This window comes from Anarrhichthys ocellatus, unplaced genomic scaffold (assembly GCF_004355925.1).
Source record: "Anarrhichthys ocellatus isolate YVR2014 unplaced genomic scaffold, GSC_Weel_1.0 scaffold34, whole genome shotgun sequence".
Lineage (NCBI taxonomy): Eukaryota > Metazoa > Chordata > Actinopteri > Perciformes > Anarhichadidae > Anarrhichthys > Anarrhichthys ocellatus.
In genome coordinates this window covers 4,181,488-4,207,104 of record NW_022280064.1, presented here as the reverse complement: position 1 = coordinate 4,207,104, position 25,617 = coordinate 4,181,488, and the positions used below count along the sequence as shown (strand labels likewise).

General features: G+C 42.6%; 1 protein-coding gene across 1 annotated transcript in view; it reads right to left on the bottom strand.

The window, feature by feature from the left end:
• The window catches only part of LOC116393533 (connector enhancer of kinase suppressor of ras 3-like), a 33,959-nt gene that overhangs the window by 1,669 nt on the left and 6,673 nt on the right, over positions 1-25,617 (bottom strand). The window contains exons 2-19 of the mRNA XM_031865928.1: positions 20,598-20,761; positions 16,810-17,012; positions 15,835-15,922; positions 14,291-14,332; positions 12,972-13,091; positions 12,737-12,796; positions 12,530-12,598; positions 11,928-12,077; positions 9,565-9,695; positions 9,280-9,464; positions 8,404-8,484; positions 7,143-7,456; positions 3,848-3,854; positions 3,290-3,544; positions 1,511-1,683; positions 802-1,044; positions 598-680; positions 185-240 (exon numbers count right to left, since the gene is read on the bottom strand). Coding sequence (XP_031721788.1) covers positions 185-240; positions 598-680; positions 802-1,044; positions 1,511-1,683; positions 3,290-3,544; positions 3,848-3,854; positions 7,143-7,456; positions 8,404-8,484; positions 9,280-9,464; positions 9,565-9,695; positions 11,928-12,077; positions 12,530-12,598; positions 12,737-12,796; positions 12,972-13,091; positions 14,291-14,332; positions 15,835-15,922; positions 16,810-17,012; positions 20,598-20,761 — 2,424 coding nt within the window. The remainder of the gene's footprint in view (positions 1-184; positions 241-597; positions 681-801; positions 1,045-1,510; positions 1,684-3,289; positions 3,545-3,847; positions 3,855-7,142; positions 7,457-8,403; positions 8,485-9,279; positions 9,465-9,564; positions 9,696-11,927; positions 12,078-12,529; positions 12,599-12,736; positions 12,797-12,971; positions 13,092-14,290; positions 14,333-15,834; positions 15,923-16,809; positions 17,013-20,597; positions 20,762-25,617) is intronic.

Genomic DNA, 25,617 nt, shown 5'->3' with positions numbered 1-25,617 from the left:
GGAGGGGTGGCGGGGGGGGGTCTGGGGGGGGGGGGGGGAATAGTCTTAAGAAAGTGAAAAAGTGAAGTGCAGAAGAGCGAACCACGTTCACGTTTCATTCAATATTGCTTTTACAAATGTATATTGAGTTTTATTTCTGCGCATGTTGTTCATATGAATAACTGTTATGTTGCTGTGTATACACCTTCGGTGTCGATCAGCTGACACGGCTCAGCCGCCTCCGACAGTTTACTGATCCACCTGCAGACAGACACACGGAAACATTCAGTGTGATAATAACAGCAGCGACTCGTCTTCTTCTTCTTCACATCACAGCACAAAACAAGAAGTAGGGGCGAAGAAATGAGAAATGATGAGAGGAAGAAGAGGAACTATGATCAGTTCAGAGAAAAGTATATCTCAACAACGGCTGTCTTGATTAACATTATTAAAGAGTAACTAAACACACAAACTACCTCTTTTATCAGCTGAAAACCAACGTTTTAAGTAGCGATTCAAATCTATATCTATGTATATATATATAAATATCTATATATATATATATATAAATATATTAATAAATATATATATACAAATCAGAAAAAGTAAAATACTTACTTATTCATGTCTGTGAAGCTCTCAGCGGCGATGAAAATAGTCACAACCAGAGGATGACTGGCTGTTATGGCACTGAAACAACACTGAGCGGTTAATAACGTAAAAATAAAGATTTAAACAATTAACAAAAGCTTGATCGTGTCTGAGAGGACTATACTCTGCATGTTTGATGCTTAACTGTCGCATGAAATCATGGTGGAATTAGCAAGCTAGCGAGCTATCTTTTGGAGCAAATACTATTTTAAATGTATTGTAAATGTAAACTTTAACTTGAACAGATGAGACAGTCTGACAGTATATTTGAGTCTTCTGGATTTGATCACAGCTGAACACGACTGCTGCCACCAATAGAAACACAGCAAACATGGCGTACTGCTTCTTTCTGCACTGTTTAGCCGGTTCGATGGTGAAGCCGGACAGGTTGATGAATCCTTCTGCTTTCTCCGCCTGCAGAGGAGAGAAATAACACACTGAGCATTCTCACGTTAATAAAGACGTTTTTAAAAAAGAGAATTGTTTCAAAATGTCTTAATACATTTCGGATGGGGTTTCTTAGTAAAATATTTAATATTTCTTACTGTTATTTTTATTGCTTTAAATGCTGCTGTAGCGAAAGAATTTCCCCGTGCAGGAATAATAAAGTAACTATCTTAATATCTATCTATCTCCATCTAAAAACATATTTATTATTACAAGTATAAAAGTGATAAAAACATCAGATAATAAAGTTTTAAAATCTCTAAGGCTGAGTGCCTGAATCCAGTCCTGTCATATTAGTACATATATGAAATATATCTATAAGGTTACTACACAGTACTCAGTCAGTATGTGGAAACCATGGGCACGAATGACCTGCCATACCGGCCTCCAGCTTGTAGAGTTCTAGGGAAACCAGTGTCTCTGTGTGACTCACCATCTTGTTGCTGTACCAGTACAGAGAACTCTTCTTCAGGACAAACCAGGATCTCATCCATTTGCTTCCCAGGAAGCTGCGGCCCGCCTTCCTGCGGAGGAGCCAGCCCTGACAGTCCGGCACGCCCAGATCCCGGACCGAGACCCGCCGTCGACTCATGGCTGCAGTGGAGCCTGCAGGAGGACGAGAACATCAACGTTTTTACGTTTTCTCTTTAGTTTAAAAGTAATCTATTACTGGTGTCTGTAAATGTATGAGTGCATTGTAAACAGGGACTGATAATACTTTGAATGGTGCCTGTTGCTAATAAACATCCATAATTAGAAATCACAGATCAACACGCTCCTTATAACGCCAGAACTTGCCTGAGAATCTTCACGTTTTTACATTTTCTTCAGTTTACAAGTAATCTATTAATAGTTGTCAGGACAGGATATCTAGGCGCAGCCTCGGGGGTCTCGGGATCGCCTCTCTGCTGTTTGCAGATGATGTGGTCCTGTTAGCCTCCTCGGGTCGTGACCTCCAGCATTCACTGGGGCGGTTTGCAGCCGAGTGTGAAGCGGCGGGGATGAGAGTTAGCACCTCCAGATCTGAGGCCATGGTTCTCTGCCGGAAACCGGTGGATTGCTCCCTCCAGGTGGGGACGGAGTGCCTACCTCAAGCGAAGGAGTTGAAGTATCTCGGGGTCTTGTTCACGAGTGAGGGTAAGATGGAGCGGGAGATCGACAGGCGGATCGGTGCGGCTGCAGCAGTAAAGCAGGCGCTGCACCGGACCGTCTTGGTGAAGAGGGAGCTGAGCCGGAAGGCAAAGCTCTCAATTTACCACTCGGTCTACGTTCCTACCCTCACCTATGGTCACGAACTCTGGGTCGTGACCGAAAGGACAAGGTCGCGGCTACAAGCGGCCGAAATGAGCTTCCTCCGTAGGGTGGCCGGGCTCAGCCTTAGAGATAGGGTAAGGAGCTCGGTCATCAGGAGGGAGCTTGGAGTCGAGCCGCTACTCCTTCGCGTCGAAAGGAGTCAGCTGAGGTGGTTCAGCATCTAATTAGGATGCCTCCTGGACGCCTCCTACTGGAGGTTTTCCAGGCACGTCCAACTGGGAAGAGACCCCGGGGAAGACCCAGAACACGCTGGAGGGACTACATCTCCCAGCTGGCCTGGGAACGCCTCGGGATCCCCCAGAATGAGCTGGAACATGTTGCCGGTGAGAGGGAGGTCTGGGTTGGCCTGCTTGGCCTGCTGCCACCGCGACCCGACCCCGGATAAGAGGAGGAAAATGGATGGATGGATGGATAGTTGTCTGTACATCTATGAGTGCATCGTAAACAGGAACTGATAATAGATAATCCTTCATACTTTTAATGGGACAAATTTGCTAAAATGTAAACAAATATAGGCTGAACAAGTTGTAGCCTCCAAAGTAACACACTGAATCCATGACAACATTATACTTCCTGTTTACAAACCTCAAAGCATCAAGGGAAATGTGGTTCGGTAATGTAGAGCATGATTAAGCCCAAAGTAATGTATAGTTGGATTTTAAGATAATCAAGAACTAGACATGTTGTTTGTGTTTTTAAACATATTTATGACTCTAAAATGGAGGAGACGGCTCCAAATATACAACAAAAATAAATTCTAAAATTCAACATTTTGTAGAAGAAAGAATGTCCCTGTTCCTCTGGATGATCCACACGGTGCCACCTACATTACAGTGACATTTGATATTTGCTGTCAGAGAGTAAACAGCACAGAAAAGCTTAATAAAAGAGGTCTCACCGGCTGCAGTGTGGATGTCCAGCGGTGTGGTTGGTGTCTCTGCAGCAGACTGACGCTCAGCAGAGGAGGAAGCTGCCTGTGAGAATTTATACATCGCCACGCAAACAGACCACAGAGTCGAAATCACACTCAGACACACATGCATGTGGCCGCATCGTCCTTCCTGTGTAACGAGGTCTGCACGACCCTTCTGTTCCTCAGAGACTCTCTGCACACAAACGTCCTCTCTGATGTCTAGGAAATAGAAAAAGGTTTCTGCAGATAGTGTAGTTCACTCTGACATTTTGTTGGTTTTGATATTTTTGGTTTCAGTATCTTTGACCCCGTGACAGGGCTCATGGGCACATTTTGCACCAGACGTCATTTAAAATGTTAGTTTTAGTTCAGATTTTCAGATATTCTGCAAGTTAACAAGCAGGGAGTGAAAACAACAACCTCCCCTTTGATAGAGGTAAACATGCACTTCATGTTGGAAATGTTACCATGATTTCAATAACTAACAGGTTACTGTTAAGTTCTCTGCAGGAGAATAATTCATGTTAGTAAACGTAAATTTACTGTTTGTCTGATTAATAAAACGCCTATGTTATTGATAAAAGCGATGTATGTAGTTGACATTGTCCACTAGGTGGTGTCATCAGCCAATATAGTGCATTCAAAAGATTTACATTAGCTACTTTAAAGTCATCATCTGTGTTGAAATCCCAAAAAGTGGCAACAAATCACTGTTGACTTACTGTGGGAAGGTGTAGCGAAATTCAAAATAAAGGTTTATTTTAAATACAATGTTTTATTTCCTCTGTAACAACCTCATCAGAAGACACACATCGTATTTATGAATACCAAGAATAATAGAAATAATAATGGATTAAGTACTCTGAGGTGTGTCATTTTGAATAAACATGAGAGAAAACACGTGTTTCTGTAAACACTGGATTTTGTACTAAAGCTGAAATCTTTCAAAATAAATTGCACTTTATTATCTTGTATTTATTTAAAAGTTACAAAGCGTCACACTTCACTGCAGAGCTCTGCAACAGTTCAGATTTACACATGAAGAATGAAACTAGTTAAACTCTTATTTTGAAATACTTAAGGGACAAAACAGATTCATAACATGTGTGTAGTTTTTGGCAAAATTACTCAAATCAGGATCGTCCAAAAATGTAGAAATACAAAGAAACAATGAACAATAAGTGATGAATTTTCTCCTTAGAGTCAGACCTTAAACAGAGGCAACTGTGGCCACATGTGGTAATTACAGGACGATGGCGTTTCAAATTTTCCTACATTTCCCATGATTCTCTTCTGCCATCATTAGGCGACCCGACTGAAAGCAAGTGCAGAAAATAAAATCAGTAAACTGACATGGTAATATACAATAATAGTAACGGTTCAGTGCTTGTAAATCAAACTTTTTATTTGTAAAATTATGAATTTTACATATTTTTACAAAAAAAGTTACATATTCTCACTTTAAATGGAAGAAACGCCTTTTCTTCCACTTATTTGCACGTTTCTATCCAGCAAAGAAGATGCGAGGTGATATTTACAGTTTCAGTTACACCCCGATGATCTTCTGTACAAGCTTTCAAAGCTCTCGCACAAGGTTTTGTTAGTATAAACTTAAAGGCACTCGACATGAACCCGAAACACTCTTTACAAAAGAAAAAAGATCCTCTGATTGTAAACTGCAGAAGAGGATCCAACACGGTTCCCTGAGGAACTCCTTCAAGACGTTTTTCATGACGGAACATGAAGAGAACCTGAAACCCTCAGGAGTTCTTCAGAGAACATTCAGAGGAACCATCGACGTTCTTAACAAGTTTGTTTTACGTGACATTTTAAGCGGCTTACAGCATTAAAGTCAAATAACAGCAGCAGTTTTCAGAAAGAACTCAAGTTCAGGTTTGATATAAGAAATGTAAGTTAACATCTCTGAAGGACAACACAACGTTTTGGAATTTAACACTTAAATTTCACTCTTAAACCAAAAAATAAAAGCTAAATTTGACCACATTTAGTCTTCAGCTGTAACTGTGAGCGTTCATGACTTCTTCAGTTTGAGTCCATCAAAACAGTCCAACACAGATTTGAAGAGTTTCTATATCACGTAATGTTATAGGACAGCAGCCATATTGACTTGTCACTGCAGGGTAAGTACAGATGTAATTAATAGAAATATATTATTATTATAGTTATGATGACCAGTATTCACAGGCCCGCGGTGTGTAAAGGCCTTAAGTAGTAAAAAGCCTGCAGGTAAAGTTTGTGTTGATTAATATTTCGTTAATGTTGTTATTTACTTTTCTTCACCAAAGCATTTTGTTACCCTATCTTCTTAAACTATCATAGTTATTTTTCCTAAAAACAAGTTTAATGTTGAACTTGGAACAAGACTTGTGTGAAGTTTCATAAATATTTAGTAACAATGTTGAGCGCTTGTATTTTCTATTTCTTTACCTTGTCAATAACAGAACATAACACAAAATAAAACAATCGATGAGACGTATTTACAGACAGAGACACGAGAGGCTCCTGAGATCGAGAGGAGAAGACTCGATGTTTAGAAATGCTTCACCACTTTTAAACTAGAAACACACTGAAGTTTGATGATTTGATCTTTCTATCTGAACCCGTCAGATGAGTGTCAAGGCACTGAATCTCATACACGTTGGGAGAGTTTAGATTTGATCTAATTCTGCTTATTGATTCTCTTCTCAAAGAAGCTGTTGAAAACTGTTGAAAACCAAAACCAGCTTCATCTTCAGCAGATTCAGGCCTCCACGAACAGAAACGATGAGGTATTTAAGGGGTTAAAAAGGCCCAACACTAAAACAAAAAGTAGAAGTATTTTTCATGCACAAACTGAATGCTTTCCACTTGTTTTTCTTTGAGTTTGACATCCTGTATGGAAGCTCAGCAGGTCCAAACTTTGTCACTGAAAAGGCAGTTTTCAGCATTAAAAAAAGCAACATGTGAAGTGTTTTCGTTTCATGTCCATTAGAATATATAGATATATTAATACGTCGTTGAAGCCACAGTGACATAAGAGATTAACGTTGAGCCGTCTGCATACTTTTGATCAGATGTAGATGAACAAGATGTTGAGGTTTCAGCAGATAAATCCGCTTCTTCTCGAGTGTCTTTAAGGCTTGAAGAGGGTTTGGTTGTTTGTCTTGATAAGAGTCTCGATGCATCAATCTCACCCGTGGTGGTGGCTTCGCTGCCCTTTGAATAAGTAGGATTTTCCAGCTCTAATTAAGAGCAGCGAGGTCTGTGGATGGTACGAGGTGAGCTGAAGTCGGCAAACTGAAAACATTTGTATCCACCGAACCGTCCGTCATGTCCTCAACTGGATCCCAGTTCACTTCAACCGGTTCACAAACTGGAGTCAGCTGCTCCACCTGATGCTCATCAATTTAATCTCCGATTCTTTTTAAAACTCAGCTAGAAGTCACTAAAGTCAGTAGTATGAATGTGAGGAGACCATGAATATGTGCGTCCAACATGTCCAACATGTTAGTCAGCCCACCGGCTCCGACAGCTCTAATAAAATTTACTCATTTTAAAATGTAACTAATGAGCGTCAACATGGAGTCTCTGGCATGAAGTTCATGGTGGTAACTGAGCTTTATTAAAACTGTCCTCGTCAATGTTTCTGTGTGATGTTTTTATCTTCTTTGCTTTGGTGTTCACGCGTTAGATCTCCTCGATCAAATCTTTGGATCATGTCTGTTGTATTTTAATGTAAATCTTGAACTTGCAAACATTAAAAACCTTTGTTATCTTGTAGACATCCTGAGGATACACGACCTCCTGAACGTGTCTTATCTCTGTTGAGACTCCGTCAGTGGCTGAGCAGCCGGAGACGAGCCAGCCAGCCGCCGAGCAGCGACGTGGACTGTTTGGTGACGGCCATCGGAGGAGGAGGAGGAACGGTGGCGGTGGTGGAGGAGGGGGAGGAGGCAGACTTTTTGGACGCCGCTGGCTCCTGGTAAGGGATGGTGGCGCTGTTGTGCAGGTTGGCGTTGATGAAGCACTGGCTGCCCCTGATGTGGTCGACGCCGCGGACAGACGGGTGTCCTCGGTATGGCAGAGGGAAACACGGCTCCTCCTCCGTGATGGTGCTGATGCCCTCGTTACTCAGATATCTGTGCAGGACGTCTGGAACCAGGAGCAACAATGAGTTCCCTTTCATCAGTGACTTAAACTGTTCTATGTCTCACTTTAACAGGATAGTTCAGTTGTTTAGAAGTGTTCTTCTCAATAGTCAGTGTTTTACTGCAGTAGATGGAGTTTGGAGAAACAGACAGGAGAACATATGATCTCTACAAAGTCACCAGACTCCTGAGAGGTACAATCGCTAGTGAACGGAGTCTGGTGTCTTTGTAGAGATCATAACAGCTTCCGTTCCTCGGAGGTGAAAATATTCTAAATATAGCGTTCACTTAGACTGATATAGATTATTTTAGGTCTATTAAAGTGAGTACTACACTGACTATGGAGAAGTACTTCATACAACCACACGTCTAAACATCACAACTGTCCCTTTAACGCTTTCAAGTCCCAAAACTGTCCACAGTCAGTTTCAAAAAGGAAAGTAATACATTCAATGATGCTTTTGGGCTCTTAAACAAAATCCTTTCGCCAAACCGGAACACAAAACTACAATGCCCTTTAGTTTTCACTCCAGAAACTAGGAAACCAGAGACTCTAATTGTCTTAAAAAGGATCTTCAACACTGTATCAATTTGTTTTGAAGATCATGTGACTTATTGTGAATATGAAATATGAAATACTAGTACTAAATAAAGACATGACTTGAAGAAGGCTGACATTGAGAACTTTTCAGGGTGATTGTTTTAAAGCTGAAGTGTAAATGTCTCTTTTTCAGAGTCAGTGGAAAAGCTGCTAATGTGTCTTTGTTTGACTGCTCTGACTTCCATTAGCAGCCTGATATCTCGGACAAACTGACGAACACACGTTCAGATCCACGCGGTCGGCCCCTGAAGGTGAAGTGCTCGGTTAATAATCGACCAGGTAGACGGCCGTTAACGAGGCAGACAGGCGACACGTTACTGATAACGGTGAGATTAACGGAGGACGCTCACCTTTCTTTCTCTGAGTGCCGGGCCTGGAGGACGGGTCACCTGAGAACGACTCCACCGGCATGGAGACGGGTCGAGGTTTACCTGCCAACCGTCCAGACACAACAGAAAGTTAAAAACCATTTAATATTCTGTTGGTGTGATCTTTTCTGAAGATACACGCCTTCTTGTAGAGCGTTAGCTGAGAACACAGAAAGCACCTCTAGTGTCTGTACAGTAAATATGAAGCTACGTATAGGTAGCTTAGCTTAGCACAAAGACTGGAAACGGGTAGAAACAGCTAGCCTGGCTCGGTCCAAAGGTAACAAAATACACCAGCCAGCAGCTCTAAACTTTGTGCTAAGCTAAGCTAACCATCTGGTGGCAGACATGCGATTGCTCAACAAGAAAGCAAACATGTGCATGTCCTCAAATTTAAAAGGTGAAGGAGATCAGAGTTTCTCAACCTTTGTGTCAGAACCCATGTGGGGTCACCTGACATGGAGACACGGGTCACGGGAGCTTTCAGATATTTGTGTTTTTATGGCGTCATTAGTGTTTCCACATGGAGCAAATGCTTCCTTACATTAGAAATACAAAAGGACACCATGTTAAATACTGCAGCACTTTCTCTGATCGTTTTGGTCAAAATTGTATTTTGGGCCCTAAAATAACCAAATCAAGGGCTTGAAGAGGTTAAAAACAAACCTGATTCAGAGCATCAAAAGACACAAATATATATAAATATACATAAATACATTATATACATTGTGTTTAACATGCAATGACAATCTAAAGATATTAAGAAATATTGATCGTAGTGTCTCTTTCTCATCATTTTAGGTATAAAGTCTTTAAATGTGTGTGTGTGTGTGTGTGTGTGTGTGTGCGTGCACTCACAACGTGTAGACGGCCGCTGTCTAAGGCACACAGGGATTGGTTGGTTGAGTTCAGGCGGGGGGGGGCTGACGGGCGTTCTGTTGTCGTCAGCGACAGTGAAGCGTCGCCGCACGTCCGAGTCCAGACACGAGTTCGGAGACTTGGGCCTCCGCTTGACACGTGGAGACATGTTCGTGTTCCCGTCTCTTCAGAGAAGGACAGGAGGAAGAGGAAGAGAAGAGGAGGGTTATTGGTCCTACTTTGTAAGCATGACTATGACGCAGTAATCTAGAGCGGTATACTCACAGCGGTGCGTAAGGTGCGGCGGGGGGAGGAGGGACGTACAAATCCAACATGGCCGTCTTCCCTCTCTTCCCAGGAGCGTCGGAGGTTTCTAGCTGTCGGGTTCTGTAGAGACCCGGAGCTCCTTGAGAGGTCTGGAGACAACAAGAGACAGAGAATCACAAACTCATAGACTGTATACAAGAAGTGGACGTAGTCGTTTTAACGTCGCTCATTGGTTTGTGGACTGATGTTTTGAAGCCTGGAGTTCCACGATTTGGCCGTCGCCATGTTGTTTTTTTGCAACCAGAGAACAGGAAGTGACCATATCTGGACTGAGGAGGGGTGACGTAGAGACTCCGTATACGTCTCTGGTAGAGACCTGTCAATCACCGTGTAGCCCCGCCCTAAAGCATCCCCTGCTTTATGGTCTGTGTGACTCTAAATGGACCATAATGTACTAAATGAACATCATGCTGTATTGAAGAAGACTTGAAACTAGAGATTGAGACCATAAACTCATGTTTACAATGTTTACTGAGGTAATAAATCAAGAGAGAAGTAGAGTCATTTTCTCATAGACTTCTATACAACCAGAGGAGTCGCCCCCTGGTGGACACTAGAGAGAATTCAGCTTTAACTCATGAAGCTTTGACTTCACTCTTCAGAATTGGAGGTAAAGTATGAAATGTTAAAATATGAAGGAATATATTTTTTACATAATTTTTTATGCATATAGGTTGTTTAATATGTGCACAATATGAAAGGACCCTTGTGAGGTTAACGGTGTTTCTCATAAAACAACATCGAGAAACAGCAAACGCAGCTGTTCTGTTTCCTTCCTCTCCTCCAAACCGTCTGTACGTTCAGAAACAGGAACTTCACTCAGCTCCTTTTCTGCTTCGTCTCAAAACCACTTCTGAAAGAAGAAACGCGTTCTGCTGATCTATTCTGATCACCACGGACACGAACACTGTGGATCATTCTGTCATACACACACACACACACACACACACCGACCTGCTGCCACAAGAGCGTTTAATGTGGATCAATCCGCCGCTGAAAATAGTCCCCAACAAACACACTCTTTCCTCCTGTTTTTTATTTTAAAAACTACAGTGACCAGCTGCCATTTTATTGATCTAAAATATAAAGTATTGATTACAAATAATTGTTTAATTAACCAACAGTGTACATTTGTCCAACGGTGTCAGTTTTACTTCTTTACACGTAATATATTGTGGCTCTATATATTGTGGCTTCATATTTGTATAAATCTTTATTCTATAAGTTTTTGTTATTCTTCTGTAATGTTTGATCAACCTCTGGCACAAGAATTTCTGTCAGGATTAATAAAGTTCCATCTTATCTTATCTTATAAACTATTATGATAATTTACTTCACAGTAGACGGTGATGACTGGACCGAGTATAAGTAGCAGAGGCGTAAGCGCTGATTGAAGATGATCTTTGACCAGAACAGTAGGAGTGACGGAGACTGACTTCAGATCTGTTTTGATGGTAGAGATTAGAGACTGAACCGTCAAGACGCCTATCGACCCGAAACACACACATCCTGGACGTCCGTCAACGCAAAACCCCCTGAAGGCCGTTTGGTGAATTCAGAACCGTCACATTGTGGAGTAACGAATGAGTCACCATCCAAAGATGTCTAACATCAACGCCGCCTTCGGAGTGTTTCCTCTTCCTTTTCTTTCCAGGAGAAGGGACCCATTGTTCCCACTCGCACCTCAGTGGAGCAGCAGACTGGGCCGCGGCCGTGTTTACTGGTTGCTCACAAACAGAACCTAAAAAAGCTGCAATGACAGAAGGAGAATGCACCAGAGGGGGTGCTTTATTTACCCGGAAGACGGGTCGGTTTCATACAGTGAACCGCAGCTGCTAGAGGGTTCAGTGCCTGGCTCAATGGCAGTCAAGAGGATTCAAAATGGCCGCCGTCCTCTCCATCAAACATCATTCTCGTCCTTCTACTGCTACACCGCATGAGCCTCTGACAGACAAGTTCTTATCTTTTATTCCCTCAGTTTGACTATTTTTGAAGCGAAACATAACGCGAAACATAATGCGAAACATAACGCTTATTATGTTTATTAAGAAAAATAAAGTGTGTCTGTGTGATGCATTCAAGTGCTGCTGAGAAGCTTCGGACATCAGACACTTTCAATGTTGCTGTTGGGAAACAAAACCCAAAAAAAAATGAATTTAAACGCATGTGAAACTTGTAGCTCCTTTAAACTTGTAGCTCCTTTAAATAGAAACACTCCTACTGAAGTGTGGGGTTTCCTACGGCATTTAACAGCACCACGACCACAGAACAACCTCCAAGTGTCTTGCTCAGAGGCACTTGGGCAGGGTGATTTAGCTCACCTGTATGAGCGGCGGCCTCCAGCGCAGGTTCTTCAGCGGGGCAGGTGCGAAGCCGCCGGACGTTCCAGACGGCCTCTTCTTCACCACCAGGACGACGCCTCCAGACTCCGCCCTCAGCTTCTCCACCAGGCGCTTCAACTGCCAGCCCACCTGGAGGACCAATCACAGACCAGAGCTCTTGAGCAGCACCGAACACTGCCGCCTGTAGAGGGCGCTGGCAGGAATTTAGACTTCATTATATTTCTTGACTAGTAAACGCAGTTGTTGTCGAACAGCCGCTGTCTAATGATAAAAGTTCACTAATTACAAGATTCCAGGAATCACACCGTGAAACAGTCCGTCACCTTCAGAGCACCAGAGCTTTAACTTCACATTAAACAACAACTGTTTAACGATGTTTAACCTTTGACAGAGTTAGGCTAGCTGTTTCCCCCTGTTTCCAGTGTTTGTGCTAAGCTAAGCTAAGCTAAGCTCAGCTCAGCTCAGCGTCTCCCGGCTGTAGCTTCATATTTAGCGTACAGACACGAGAGCGGCATCGATCTTCTCCTCTGATGCCAGAGTGTCTAACTTTTTCTTTTTTTTAGAGTGGACTTTTGACTCACCACTGTCTGTTTGTTGACCTGAACGACTTCATCTCCAGCATGAATCCTCTGGGTTTTATCTGCAGGAGACTGAAGGACAGTTTTTATACTCTTGTTAGAAGGTAAACGGAAGAGCCACATCTGGAGCATCAGTACAAAACACAATAACATGTTTAAAAACGCTCTGAAGCGTCACGAAAAAAGGTCCAGAGAACACAGCACACTCACATTCTCTGTCGTTCCCGTGATGATGTGAAGCCCGTCGTAGGTGGACTTGATGTAAATACCCTGAAAGATTAAAACACATTTAAAGAACCGTGTGTTTGAGAATGTATATATGAATCTTCTGCGTAAATATCTGTTAGAGTTTCTTTTTTTTTTTAGTGTCTGGCACTGATATGTGATACGTTTAATGATGTGTTGTGAATGTAAATGTCCAGTATTCTGTTTTTTCTCAGCTCACCAGTCCCTCCCCAGGCTTGATGTTGGTGATGTGCACCTCCTCCAGACAGGACATCTCACTCTTTGAGGGGTCAGAGGTCACCTGGACCGTCTTCTCACAGACGGCGGTCAGAGCTCGGGACTGAAACACACAAGCGACGAGAAGGAAAAGACATGGGCCTTTTTTACCTGTTTTACTCAGTGCATGTAGTTATAGTTATGAATGTATGTGTATCTGTATATAATGTGCGTGTGACAGTTCTCATGATGAGGTGCGTGGAATCGATTCTGTCTTTCTTCAGGATGAAAACACGTCACTTTGTTGCATCATTTAGCTTCTAATGGTGCTGAAACTCTTCTCAGTTGTTTGTCTATCTACATGAATTGAGATCATAAAACTTCTGACGGATTGATTTATTAAAGCGAGGAAGTCGTTGGCAGCACGGTGGCCTCAAACATCCGTTGTGATGAGTCTAACATGCTGAATCGCTATCTGCCCCTGACCTCTGACCTCTCTGTGGAAAGGGGAAACAATAATAAATACAGACCGATGAACCCCGAAGAGATCAGAGCAGAAAATGTTGCAGGTTTTGTTGACAAAGACAAAGAGGATCTTTCCGGAGTCTGAGGCCGACACAAACTGGACACAGCATCGTATCATCATCATGCTGAAGACATCACAAACATCGCACACCGTATTAAAGCGCCGCTCAACCTCCACACGTGCAGCACAGACACGTGGATGAACTATCGCTCCTAACCCTGATCCAGGAGCTGCAGCCGATTGATCGTCGAACCAGCTTTAACCCTCTGAACCCCAAGCAGTTTCAGGAGGAAAATATCAAAAAATGTCTTTTGTTTTGGGGTTCAGAGGGTTAAAGGACATCATGTGACATATCGGCCCGTCTCCCTGCCGCTGCAGAAAACTCACGAGTGAACCAGGAAGTAGTTTTAGTGGCACAAGGTTTATTAAACGCAGCGTTGATTTATGCAACTAAAGTAAAAGTCAAAGGGTCACGAGGTCACATCAGAAAGTGATTTAACATCAGCTGATTCAGTATTCTGGGAACAACAGGACGACCAACAGGAAGTGTTATCTAAGACAGGAAGTGGATGTTCTGAGCTGAATAAACAAACCTGCAAATTCTCTCTCTCACACACACACACACACACACACACACACACACACACACACACACACGGGACACTCAGTACAAGAGAGGAAAAGGAAATGTGTGATCACTGTGTGTGTGTGTGTGTGTGTGTGTGTGTGTGTGTGTGTGTTTCCGATCAGCATCTCCAAACATCCAAACCAGAGGGAACAGGAGAAGCAGTACTCACCACTTCCAGAATCTTCTCCTCGATCTCATAAACAGTGCAGTCCTGCAATTAAAAGGGAGACAGACTGAGTGACGGACGTCACGCTGCAAAAAACTCACACTTCAATCCTTTAAACAGGTTCCAGTTCGTCTTTATAGTGAAATTAACAGCGTAATGTGATTTTATCTTTGATCCCACAGACTCTTTACTGCTTTAAATTAGAAGCTGAACAGAAGTTTAAAACTAGATTTGAGACAAGATGAGAAACATGAAGTCCAAATAAAAAGCTTTTTGGTGTTCAGCATCAGAGTTATAAATACCTGGAAGAGTTCAACATTTAGACAATAATGTAAGAGATCAAATAAAACAGTCATCCTAATAAATCCTAATAAAAGTGCACTTTTGTGACATTTTCTGATGTGATGTTGCAGCCTCAGCCGAGCTCTTTCCTCAAACCCTCTTCAGACTATTTGGATAAAATAATACATTCATCTGCTGCATGAAAGAGAAGTCGCTGCTCCAATAATGACAGAGAAGTAGCTCATCACATCCTGGCTTTTCCTCCAGAGCCACAGGACACAACTGTTGTCACCAAACATTAGAATGTGCCAGAAGACACCAAATGTGGGCTTTTGGCCGGCTGCTCCATGATGGAATTTCAACTACAATTTTGGCTTCCAGCGATTATGAAATCGAGATAAATCGTCTCATGATGTACTCGTCATATCAATATTGGTGATTATAAGTCCACGTCATGGTGGAGAGTCCCGGTTGTACGACATCACGTTCAGAATACAGACACCAGAAACAGAAACTGAAGCTTTTCCCCGTCAGTGTGAGTAAACAGAGGAAGAGAAAGGAATCGGCGGGAAAGCAAATATTTGAGAAATGAAGAAGCTGCGAAGTGAAACCAGAGGGAGGGTCGGAGACACGGAGAGACGGGATGATTACATGACAACGCTGCAGTCTGCAGGGAGGCCACACGCTGCAAGAAATGTCTTCAACAAAACCAAAAAAATACTTTACAGAATGTCACCTTTGCTTTATTGTTAGGGATCAGCTGTCAGCCTAAGTTTAATGGGTTTTTTTGTTTAATAAACCTTTTAAAAAGTATTTTAAACCAAACTAAATAATCTCACCTCTCCACTAAGTCACTTGTAATGCTAAACAGAAAACACGGCTCATAAAAGCTGTTGTGTTGACTTCCAGGTTCAGAACAATTCTACATTTGTTATTTGCTTAAACAGCGAGTAGTAGTTTCATTAATCATCAGATGGAAACATTGCGTAATGCTCCTTTAAATACTTAAAGTTTGAGGCTTTTGATGGATCAAACTGATGATTATCAAAAGTTTAAGAAGTTAAAACGTAATGTTTTGGTAGCACTGGTATCTGAAAGAGAATCCTCATCAAAAGGACTTTGTACGAGTAAACAGGAGTTATCTGGTCCATCATCATCTTCATCTTCATCAAAGCCTGAAAATAAACAGCCCTCGGGGGTCACGACCGTCTGAGAAAAACAAAACACACGAGACTTTTCATCAGAGACGTTTGAGCCTCACTGACCTTCTGCACGGTGGAGGTGAGCTCCAGGCACAGCTGGATGATTCGGCTCTTAGTGGAAGTGAAGTCACTAACGCTCGTCACAGGAGTCCTGTGAGGGGGGGGGGGGGGGAGGGAGAGAGTCAGTATCTTGACCCATAAGACCATCAGGGCGCCGCTCTCCTTACTCTCTATTTATATTAAGAAAGATCTTATCTCACTCTCAGACCACCACGAGTTAAAAGACAAACATGATGTTTGTATCCGCTACAGCTGATTAATATCAACTCCATTAATAACTTGCTATCAAGCCAGAATTAACCTCCTGTAAGCTGTCGTCTGTTCTGGTTTCAGAACCTCACATATAAACATTTCTGTATATCATATCTATGTTTTCAACCTAAAGGGCAACCTCTGCATTTTCAACCTGGACTCTATTTTCTCATGTTTTTGTGTCGAAGTGACTAATTGTTGAACAGGCTGTAATGTAATCACTACTGTAATGTAATCCTCACCATCAATGTGCGTCCATTAAAGAGCTTCTTGTTGCTGCTGACAGACTCAGATTGTTATTAAAAGAGTCTGAAAAGATTATGGAAAGAACTTCTCTTTATACTGAAGTTACCCTTCAGCACTTCAACACGTCTGATTCTGGGCCTCGCATTTTTGGAGCAAGAAGCTCGAGAACAATAAGATTGAATCCATATTTAGTTTGAATATGTGCTTGCTGCCCATTTTCATGTTGCAGCGTCAGGGTCGTGAACATTTATTAGACTCTCAGACACCAAAGAAGGTGTGTGTGTGTGTGTGTGTGTGTGTGTGTGTGTGTGTGTGTGTGTGCGTGTGATTTGACAGGCGACAGATGTCAGTTGTGTTTTGGGTTCTCAGTGAACAGCTGCAGCAGGAATGCTCTTCAAGCTGCTACAAGCGCAGGAACTCGCTGGTTTAACGGGGACCAGCGAGGTTTATGTCTCCAGCCCGGTGTACGGGTTCTCTCACCCGTCCAGCCAGGCCAGCAGACTCTTGGCGGCTCCGATGAGCTCGACCACGGCGGTGAGGAACTCGTTGGAGGGCTGATGGGAGATTTTGTTGTGGTAGGCCGGGTTCTTCCTGCGCTGAGACACCGAGCCGCTCAGGCTGTGGTGCGCCGCTCTCATCCTCCCCACCAACGTCTTCAGGTTGTCCTTCTCCACGCCGTAGTTCTGTCCAAAACATAGAGAGAATATATGTATATATACATATATACAGTATATAAGCTTTAAATACAAAAAGTCTGACATTTTGAACAATACATTCTCAATAAACAGGATGTTAAAGCTGCAGTGAGTAGACAGCATTGGTCAACAACATAACATACTATTATTATATGTTTTAATGCCTTTTGTTTTGTTTTTTAGAGTAAAGCACTTTGAGCTGCATTCATAACTTGACTTGTGAGCTTTAGGAAAATTATGAAAATGATTGTTAAAATTAGTGACATAATTTATTGATTTTTAGAATGTTTTAAAGGAGAACCAACACTCCTAATATTCATGTAAACACAAAACCACAACCATACAATCATACGTGATTCTCACACACACACACACACACACACACACACACACACACACACACACACACACACTCTACAAACCAGTCACCACGGCTATGATCTGACAGCTGACTGAAACAAAAACATTCCACACCTCCTCAAACTGAACCCTGACCCACAGTGAGCTGGTGGGACCTGAGCTTACAGGAACGTTGGTGATAACCAATAACGGTGATCGATAAATATGAATGCTCAGTGCGCCTCATTAAAAATGGAATTTTTTACTTTTTAAATACTTGTCTGATTGGCTGCAACTAACTAAATTGTTTTTACAATCGATTAATGTCAGTTCTTGATTAAGTAAATCATCAGTCTGTTGATAAAATAATGAAAAATGTGAAGTTTTTCAGAAGTTTTGTCTGACCAACAGAACAAAACCCAAAAACATTCAGTTTAATAACATTTATGACAAAGAGAATCAGCAAAAATTACTGAAACCCATTATTAGATGATCAATGTTAACTTTACATTTGAGTTGATTATCTATTAGTTTGAAGTGGCTACAGCTTTGAACGTTCTCATTTCGCTCAGCTTGTAACAGTAACAAGGAGATTATTAATCTTCTGTAACACTTAAAGCAACACAAGGCCTCTTATAGCTGTGCTACATTCAGGGCCTCACTGTTAATTGAGCACTCTAAACATGACTGTGCTCTTTCACCGATGATAATAAAGCTGTTGGTGGTTAAAAGCGTCTCTGGTGGAAAACCGATCATCTGACGGCCAACGGAAGCTGCTGCTGGAACAAAGCTGCAATGACTCTTCCTCTGTTTGCATGCGAGTGTGTGTGTGTGTCAGAGGAAGGGTGGGGGGTCTTTGTGACAGGTGGGAGGGGTCACATCTGTTTCCTGTTCCACAACAGAGAGCAGTAAACTCAGCTCTGTGCTGCAAAAAATATCCACTTGACCTTCGATTTGAGTCAGACAGGAAAACTCTCCCTGGTGGAGGATCTATTCAGGACTCTGATGTCACTTCCTGCTTCTGTTCTCTCTGGGTCTCATTAATGAGCTCCATTCGACGAGGAAAGGTCGAAAGCTCTGGAAAAAAGCTAGCAAGCGAACATTGAGTTCAGAATAGTTCGTCACAGATGAGTAAATGTTTCTTTCAGGGTTTTCAACGAGCCAACGAGCACCAACCAGGGCTGAAAAAAGAGAGAAAGAATAAAGGAAGGAAGGAAGGAAGGAAGGAAGGAGGGAGCGAGGGAATGTGTAAGATCAGTATTAGACGAGTGAAACCGAATCACAGACTGTATATACTGTAAGAAGTGGATGTAGTCATCGTGATGTCATCCATTGGTTTGAGGACTGATGTTTTGAAGCCTCGAATCTGATGATTTGGCCGTCGCCATCTTGTTTTTTTGCAACCAGAGAACAGGAAGTGACCATATCTGGACTGAGGAGGAGTGACGTAGAGACTCCGTATACGTCTCTGGTAGAGACCTGTCAATCACGGTGTAGCCCCGCCCTAAAGCATCCCCTGCTTTATGGTCTGTTTGACTCTAAATGGACCATAATGTACTAAATGAACATCATGCTGTATTGAAGAAGACTTGAAACTAGAGATTGAGACCATACAATTGAATCTTTCTTAATTTGAATCTGGTTTTAAAGTTTGGTGCAACTTGATTTGAAGTTAAACCGTGATTTAATCAGGTATAAAGATCCCTGTTGGTGTTACGCAGCCTTCGTACATTTTCTTGATTATACTTACATACTTTAAATAGCTGAATACTTCCTCCACCACTGCTCTAAACGTGCAACAATCAGAGTCACAGTTCAAAGACAAATAGAGAAAGTAAATAGCCAGTTTGTGAGCTGGAGCCCATTGAGTTCGGTCGCACCATTAAACCTCAGCAGCGACTGTAAATCCTTCTTTTCACGCGGACGCAGACAGTCGGAGCTCATAAACAGCTGACTGAGGGGCTTCTCATCTGCAGCGCAACACTTTCACTGTTTCAAACAAGAGCTTTGAAATGTTCAGCTCGGAGCTCAAATGCTGCACCTTCAAATAAACATTTGCAAAATTCCTCATTTGCTTTTTTAATATGCAAATTTCTATAATTTCACAGCAGAATGCCGCGTCTGTGTCTAAAATGCGGTTATTGATATTTTAATTTCATCTCATGCTGAAAGACTTGCAGTGTTTTTGGGGTAATTAGTTTATTTGAGGGATTATTACGTCAGTTTGAACAATGAAACAAATCATTTTAAATGCATGTTTTCTTCAGCGTAAGAACAAATTATATTAGAGTTTTTCTGACAAAGAAACAAATCAGTCCTCTGCAGAAAACCATTGCCACATTTCTATGTATTTTTTACAGTGTAGAAGTATTAAATCCAGCCGTGTGGGCGTGTTGCCACATCTGATAAAGATTGAACAGAGTGCATTTATCTGCATCAGCACATTCTCAGGCATCAGAGCCAGGAATCAACCACTGCTATCCCATGTATCCCATGCTGCCCATGTGACAGACACGGAGCTACTTTAACTCGTTCACACGTCGAGAAAAGATGTTGCTGCTCTGCAGCTGCTGTCAGCGGGACAAGAAGCTTCTTCTGAGAAAGATCCTGGTGCTCTCTGCAGCGGTGGAAGAAGTATTAACATCCTTTACTGCAGTAAAAGTACCTTCCACACTGTGGAAATACTCCACGACAAGTAAAAGTCCTGCATTCAAAACCTCATTGAGGTAAAATTACTGATAGCGCAGTAAAATACTTACTTATAAGTACAGTACTTAAGTAACATGTACTTAGTTACAATCCACCACTGGTGAGGTTGTGTTACGTTAATCAGAATATGAACGGCTGCATGTAAACGGGAATATTAGTGGAATATACATTTTCTTTATCCATGTAAACAGCTCGTTAGGAACATTCTCTTTTTTGGAGTGAAGGCCAAAACAGAATATTTGGTCTCTATAAACAGCTTCAATCAAGCACACTAACTCATTGGTGACGGCATTACAGAGAGAGTCAGTGAGCAGAGTGAGTCAGACACAAGCGGCCTCCTACTGCAGACTCAAACCAGGACGAATAAACCACCAACAGCCAGGAGGTTCCTCTGTGGATCCGTGACCGCTGCAAAGAGAACACACAGCTGCTGCTGTTGGTTTAGTTTGATTTTACCCAACTAATAGAGAAAGAATGGAATCCCTGCCAATGATGTGGGTTTGCTTGATGCTGCGTGTTACTGACCAGCGCACAGAGCAGATCCACGGCCTCCAGCACCAGCTCCTGGTGTCCGACCCGCGACAAGCCCAGAGACAGCAGCTCCTGGTGGGACGTCCTGAGCAGCTTCTCCCCGTCCACCTGCTGCTGCTGGAAGGACGGGATGTACTGCTGCAGGCTGTCGTCCAGACCTGACGGGACGGAGAGAGCGAGAGCGAGAGAGAGAGAGAGAGGAGAGACTTTCACTAAAACATGTCTGTGCTTTCTTTAGCTTGTTCTGCTTTTATTTACAGCGTCACATAAGCAATTAAAGCAGATTGACAGGACACAAGGAAGAATGTGACGTGTGCCGCACATGAGTAAACGATACCAAGCTGAGTTTCAGTGGAGGTCGGCTCTGTTATGATTTATTCTAGTTTGACAGCAAACAGAGCTGCTGAGTCAACAGCGACTTAATGACTCTCCCTGCTGCTCCATCCCAGCTGACACCGTCCTGCCACCTCACCACACCTCTCCTCGGGATCTCCGCTGCACACGGGAGGTCCCACACCGGGATCCCTCGCATTCATCGCCATCAGCTGCGTTTCACTGCTAATAGAAGTTCAGCTTGGGCCAAGTATTACAGCTAAAATCCAGCTTTTAAAGGCACAATGAGTCGGATGAGTCGATTGTGGTTTATAAACACAGCACCGGCCCGTCAACAACAAAGGAGTCCAGTAAAACGCCACGTTGGGCTAATAAATCCAGAGCTGATGATGGAAGTAGAGGAGAGGAGTCGTCTCGGCACAAAACAAAGTTTATTTGCATTTCAATTATCCAGGAAACAGGAGATTAGTTGGGTGCACTGGAGGATGTGGGCGAAACTCCAGATTAAATTTACTTAAATAAAGACTTAAACTTTGGTCTTTGTTGTTATTTATAATAACCGAATATAATATATAATGAGCAAATATCGTGATACCGTAGGGTTGACTATTGGTGCTTTCACTAACTATATTCACACAGTGAGATTCCTGATAATGAATCCTCAGTGATGTGGATATAATGACTACATGGATAAAGGCAAACAATGGAACATAGAAAGTTACTTTACTGTAACGCAGCCTTTGTCAACGTTGGTTTTAGATGAATCCATCCTGCAGAACCAGCAGATGAGACCTGGACCCGCTCTGGACCAGCAGAATCCCACCTTCAATCCCCATGACCGCACGTGACTTTGAGCGAGACACCAGCAGCTCCAGCTCCAGCGGCGCCACTCTGTGCCCGACCCTGACCTCCGACCCCTGACCCCTCTGTGAGAGGCGGCAGCAGGAGACGAGATAAAAGAGTTCTCACCGCTGGATCGATGGAGGTGCATCGAATGTGTGATTTAAGTGTAAAATTTGCTCCATCTATAGAAAAGTCTGTTCCAGTGATTCTCAATTTAATGTTTTAACAAAGTCTAGAAACAAATAAAACAGAATGAAGTCTCTCTCCCTCTGTGTGTTGTAACCACAGCTTCTCTGGGCTTTGTTGACACAGTCGGACCTGCCATGTGGCCTTTAGTTCATGTCAGTGCATGTTAGCACATGTTAATGCGTGTTAGTGCGTGTTAGCGTGCTGCGCTGGCTCATCTGTTGCCATGTTGAGAGCCGTGTAGAGGCAACAGATCTGCTCTGAATCTCATATTCAGCACCTTCACGTCTTGTTTTGTTCGCATTATGATATCAAAATGCAGCCAATTTGTAATTCAAATTGCCTCAAACGTCAGTTGTAAATTGTTGGCAAACTTTTAAAAATGGTAAAAGTTTAGAGAAACTGCACTGATGTTAAATTTAGACAATAAAACATCATCTCAGCTAGAATAAAGGACTTAATCACCAAGTACTGATTCACTAACCAGCTACATTTGGACACTTTTAAATGTGTAGTAAAAATACACGTTAGTTTGAGCTTTAGCACCAAAGCGTCCACCAAATGGCGGACCTTCTGCAGCCCTGAGCACCGGGGGCCCAATCAGCTGGCCAACCAAATGCCTGAGCTGTGTGAACGGTGAGAAGAAAACAACTGCCTCTGCATGAGGTCACTAAAAAGTGTCCCGAAGCAGCTCCAGGACTCCCGTCGGTCTCCAGGCGGACAGCAGGAGGACAGATGGCCGACAGCAGGGAGGAAACATTCCTCTTTAACTAACCGCTGATGTGACACCTCTGTGTGGTCACACCTCCGACACTGAGAATAACGCTGCAGAGATGAATCATCTCGTCACGTTCCAAAGGGCCACGAGCACTCACGCCGTCTAACTCTGGTCTTTGACAGTTTATAGAACTGAGAAATAAGAAATCTGCAATAGTCGGAGGGAGAGGATTGAGCACTCGACCATTTAAATCATTTATAAAGAAAAAACGTCCAAACTTTCTTTGTTCCTGACTCCTCAAAAGTAAATCTTGTAGCTTTTCTGTGTCTCATACGACACTAGAATACATATTGTTGACTTTGGGACTGTTGGTAGCAGTGTTTCCTCCAGGCAACTATGGGGGGGGGGGGGGGGGGGGGTCAAGGGTCACGCTCACGCTGAAGAAAATCGTTTTTAAATGCATCAATCTGGTGCATTTGAAAGCAAACTTAAGAGGCGAGATCTGTGAAGAACTTTGTGCTCTTGTAAACAGTTCAGTGCTCTTAAGTACAATGTTGAGGTACTTTACTGGAGCATTTTAATTGATGTAACTTTATACTTCTACTACCTCTCAGAGGGCAAGGTTGTACTTTTACTTCCTTACTTTGCAGCATCCAGATTCCTAATACAAAATATAATACTAATAAACTATGATGTATTATTATGTAGTATAGCCTAGTTATTAAGTACATTAAGTAGTTATAATTCCTCACCTTTGCCAACTGCAACATGAAAGTGAAGAACACATTAATAATTATAGTTCAGTGATAGAGGCCTACTGTGAATACCTTCTGCGTGGTGAGAATACTTTTAGTTTTGGTACTTAAAGTATATTTAGTACTTTCATACTTTCCCTTAAGTAACAGAAGCATACATTTTTAATGTAAATTACATTTTAAACTCAGTTTTGTGTCACATTACAATGCAGAAAGGCAAGATGTCACGACAACGTGTTAATGAGAGTTCCAGAGATGACTACATGTTAACATCAGCAGCCTGAACTTCTCCACTACACATCTCCTTCTGCTTTGTTTTGGTTTCTGCTCCAGTTGAGCTCAGACAACGTTCTCTGCTTCTACACGTTCCTGGAAAGTTGCCCAGATGCAAACGTTCCTCGTGATGTTCCCAAAACTTCCTCAGAGAAATATTCCAGAACTCCCTGCCTGGAACACGCCCCTCAGAAACACCTCCGCGACAGAAGGTGTGATGGTGAAAACACGGACGTATTTCAAACTGAACTTTCCCCGGTTTAGTCACGGATGGACGGCGGTCACGAGGAATGTGTTGGCGACAGCCCGGATCACATTACTGACACCCGAGGAGGCCGCTAATCTCCGAGCAGCGGGTCGGCTCGCTGTCACGTGTCGGCTAATGAAAGCACCGACAGCGCCGGAGCCAGAGAGAGGAAACGCTCACACAGTCAAATCTGAGCTTCTGTTGAGTTTACATGATGGTTCCTTCAACACAAGCACAAACCTCCAAGTCACGTGAGGTATAGTGATGGTTTCACAGAAAAAGGGTAAAAAAAGGCTCCTGCTGCTGTGGAAGTTCATCACATTTCAGAAAAAACAAAAAAGAGTTTGGTTTAAAAAACAAGACATGAATTTACACTGTGGAATAACCTGAAACATCTGGCCCAGTGCCAGCATCCACCGCTGGATCCAATGTTCTCTTGAGAAATAAAACGTCAGTAATTAACGTGGCGGTTTATGTGACAGTTGGGACATTCTTTACATTCCACATGTTTTAAACATGGCAGTCGGGTTTGGGGCTCGGCCCAAACTGTTGGAACTGTTCGTCGGGCGGCGGAGGAGCGAGCGCTGAGATACTGCTGAGTCGGCTTCTCAAGAAGCTTATTAGTGAAACAGATAACTGAGGCTGGTTTGTATGAACACTGCAAAGACTACCAGTATTTGTGGCAACAGTGAGGCTCATTGACGCTTTACTGGAGCTCAGAGGAAGAAGAGATATCATCGGCTTTTTATGGGATTTGTTGACAATAAAGAAAAACATAGAATATCACAAACATGTTGAGATTAGAATCTTTACATCTACTCTCTGTAAGATTCCAAGAATTACTCAATTTTGGGAATAAACCACCTGTATGTCGAAGCTTTGCAGGACTTGAATCATCCTAAAATTCCCCCCTCTTGTTTATCCGTTAACGTTATATTAATAGCTTCTCTGATTTATCACGAACATGAATCTAATCAGCTGTGAGGTCACAGCACAGTCCACATGAGAAAACAAACCGCTTTAATCTTTGCTCTTTGAAACCGACCTGTTTGTTGAGCTCAACAAGAAAGCACACAGAAAGTCTAACAGCAGTCAGTAAATGTTCAGTCTCCAAACTATGCTTTTCTATTTATATTCACAATAAAATACCTCATGTAATAAGATATTAAATGTCTCATGACAGGAAACTTATCAGGACTTATATTGTATTATATTGTATTTTTAGCTTTTGTTGTTTCTTTGCGATTTACTTATTGATGATACCTTTACTGTTTGACTATTTATTGTACTTTTTCTTTATTACTGATGTCTCTGGTTGTTTTGTCCACTCTGCTGCTGTAGTCCTGCACATGTACCCGCTGTGGGACTAATACAGGACGATCTTATCTTTTCACTTTAGACTTGCATTTCCAGAAGCATCCGTTTCCAAAGTGTACTTTTGCCACAGATGTACCAGAAGTTCATTTCTCCGCCTGTGGTCTGGTCTCTGCCCGGTCTTATATTTGCAGACTGACCTCCTGTCAGTCGGCTGGCGGTGGGAAACTCTCTGTGTACCGACGGGCAGCAGCAGCTCAGAGGGGGAAACTTTCACTTCTTTTCTGCTGGTTCACGGCGAAAACCACCAGAACACAGTTACTGCTTCACCCAAGAAGCAACTTT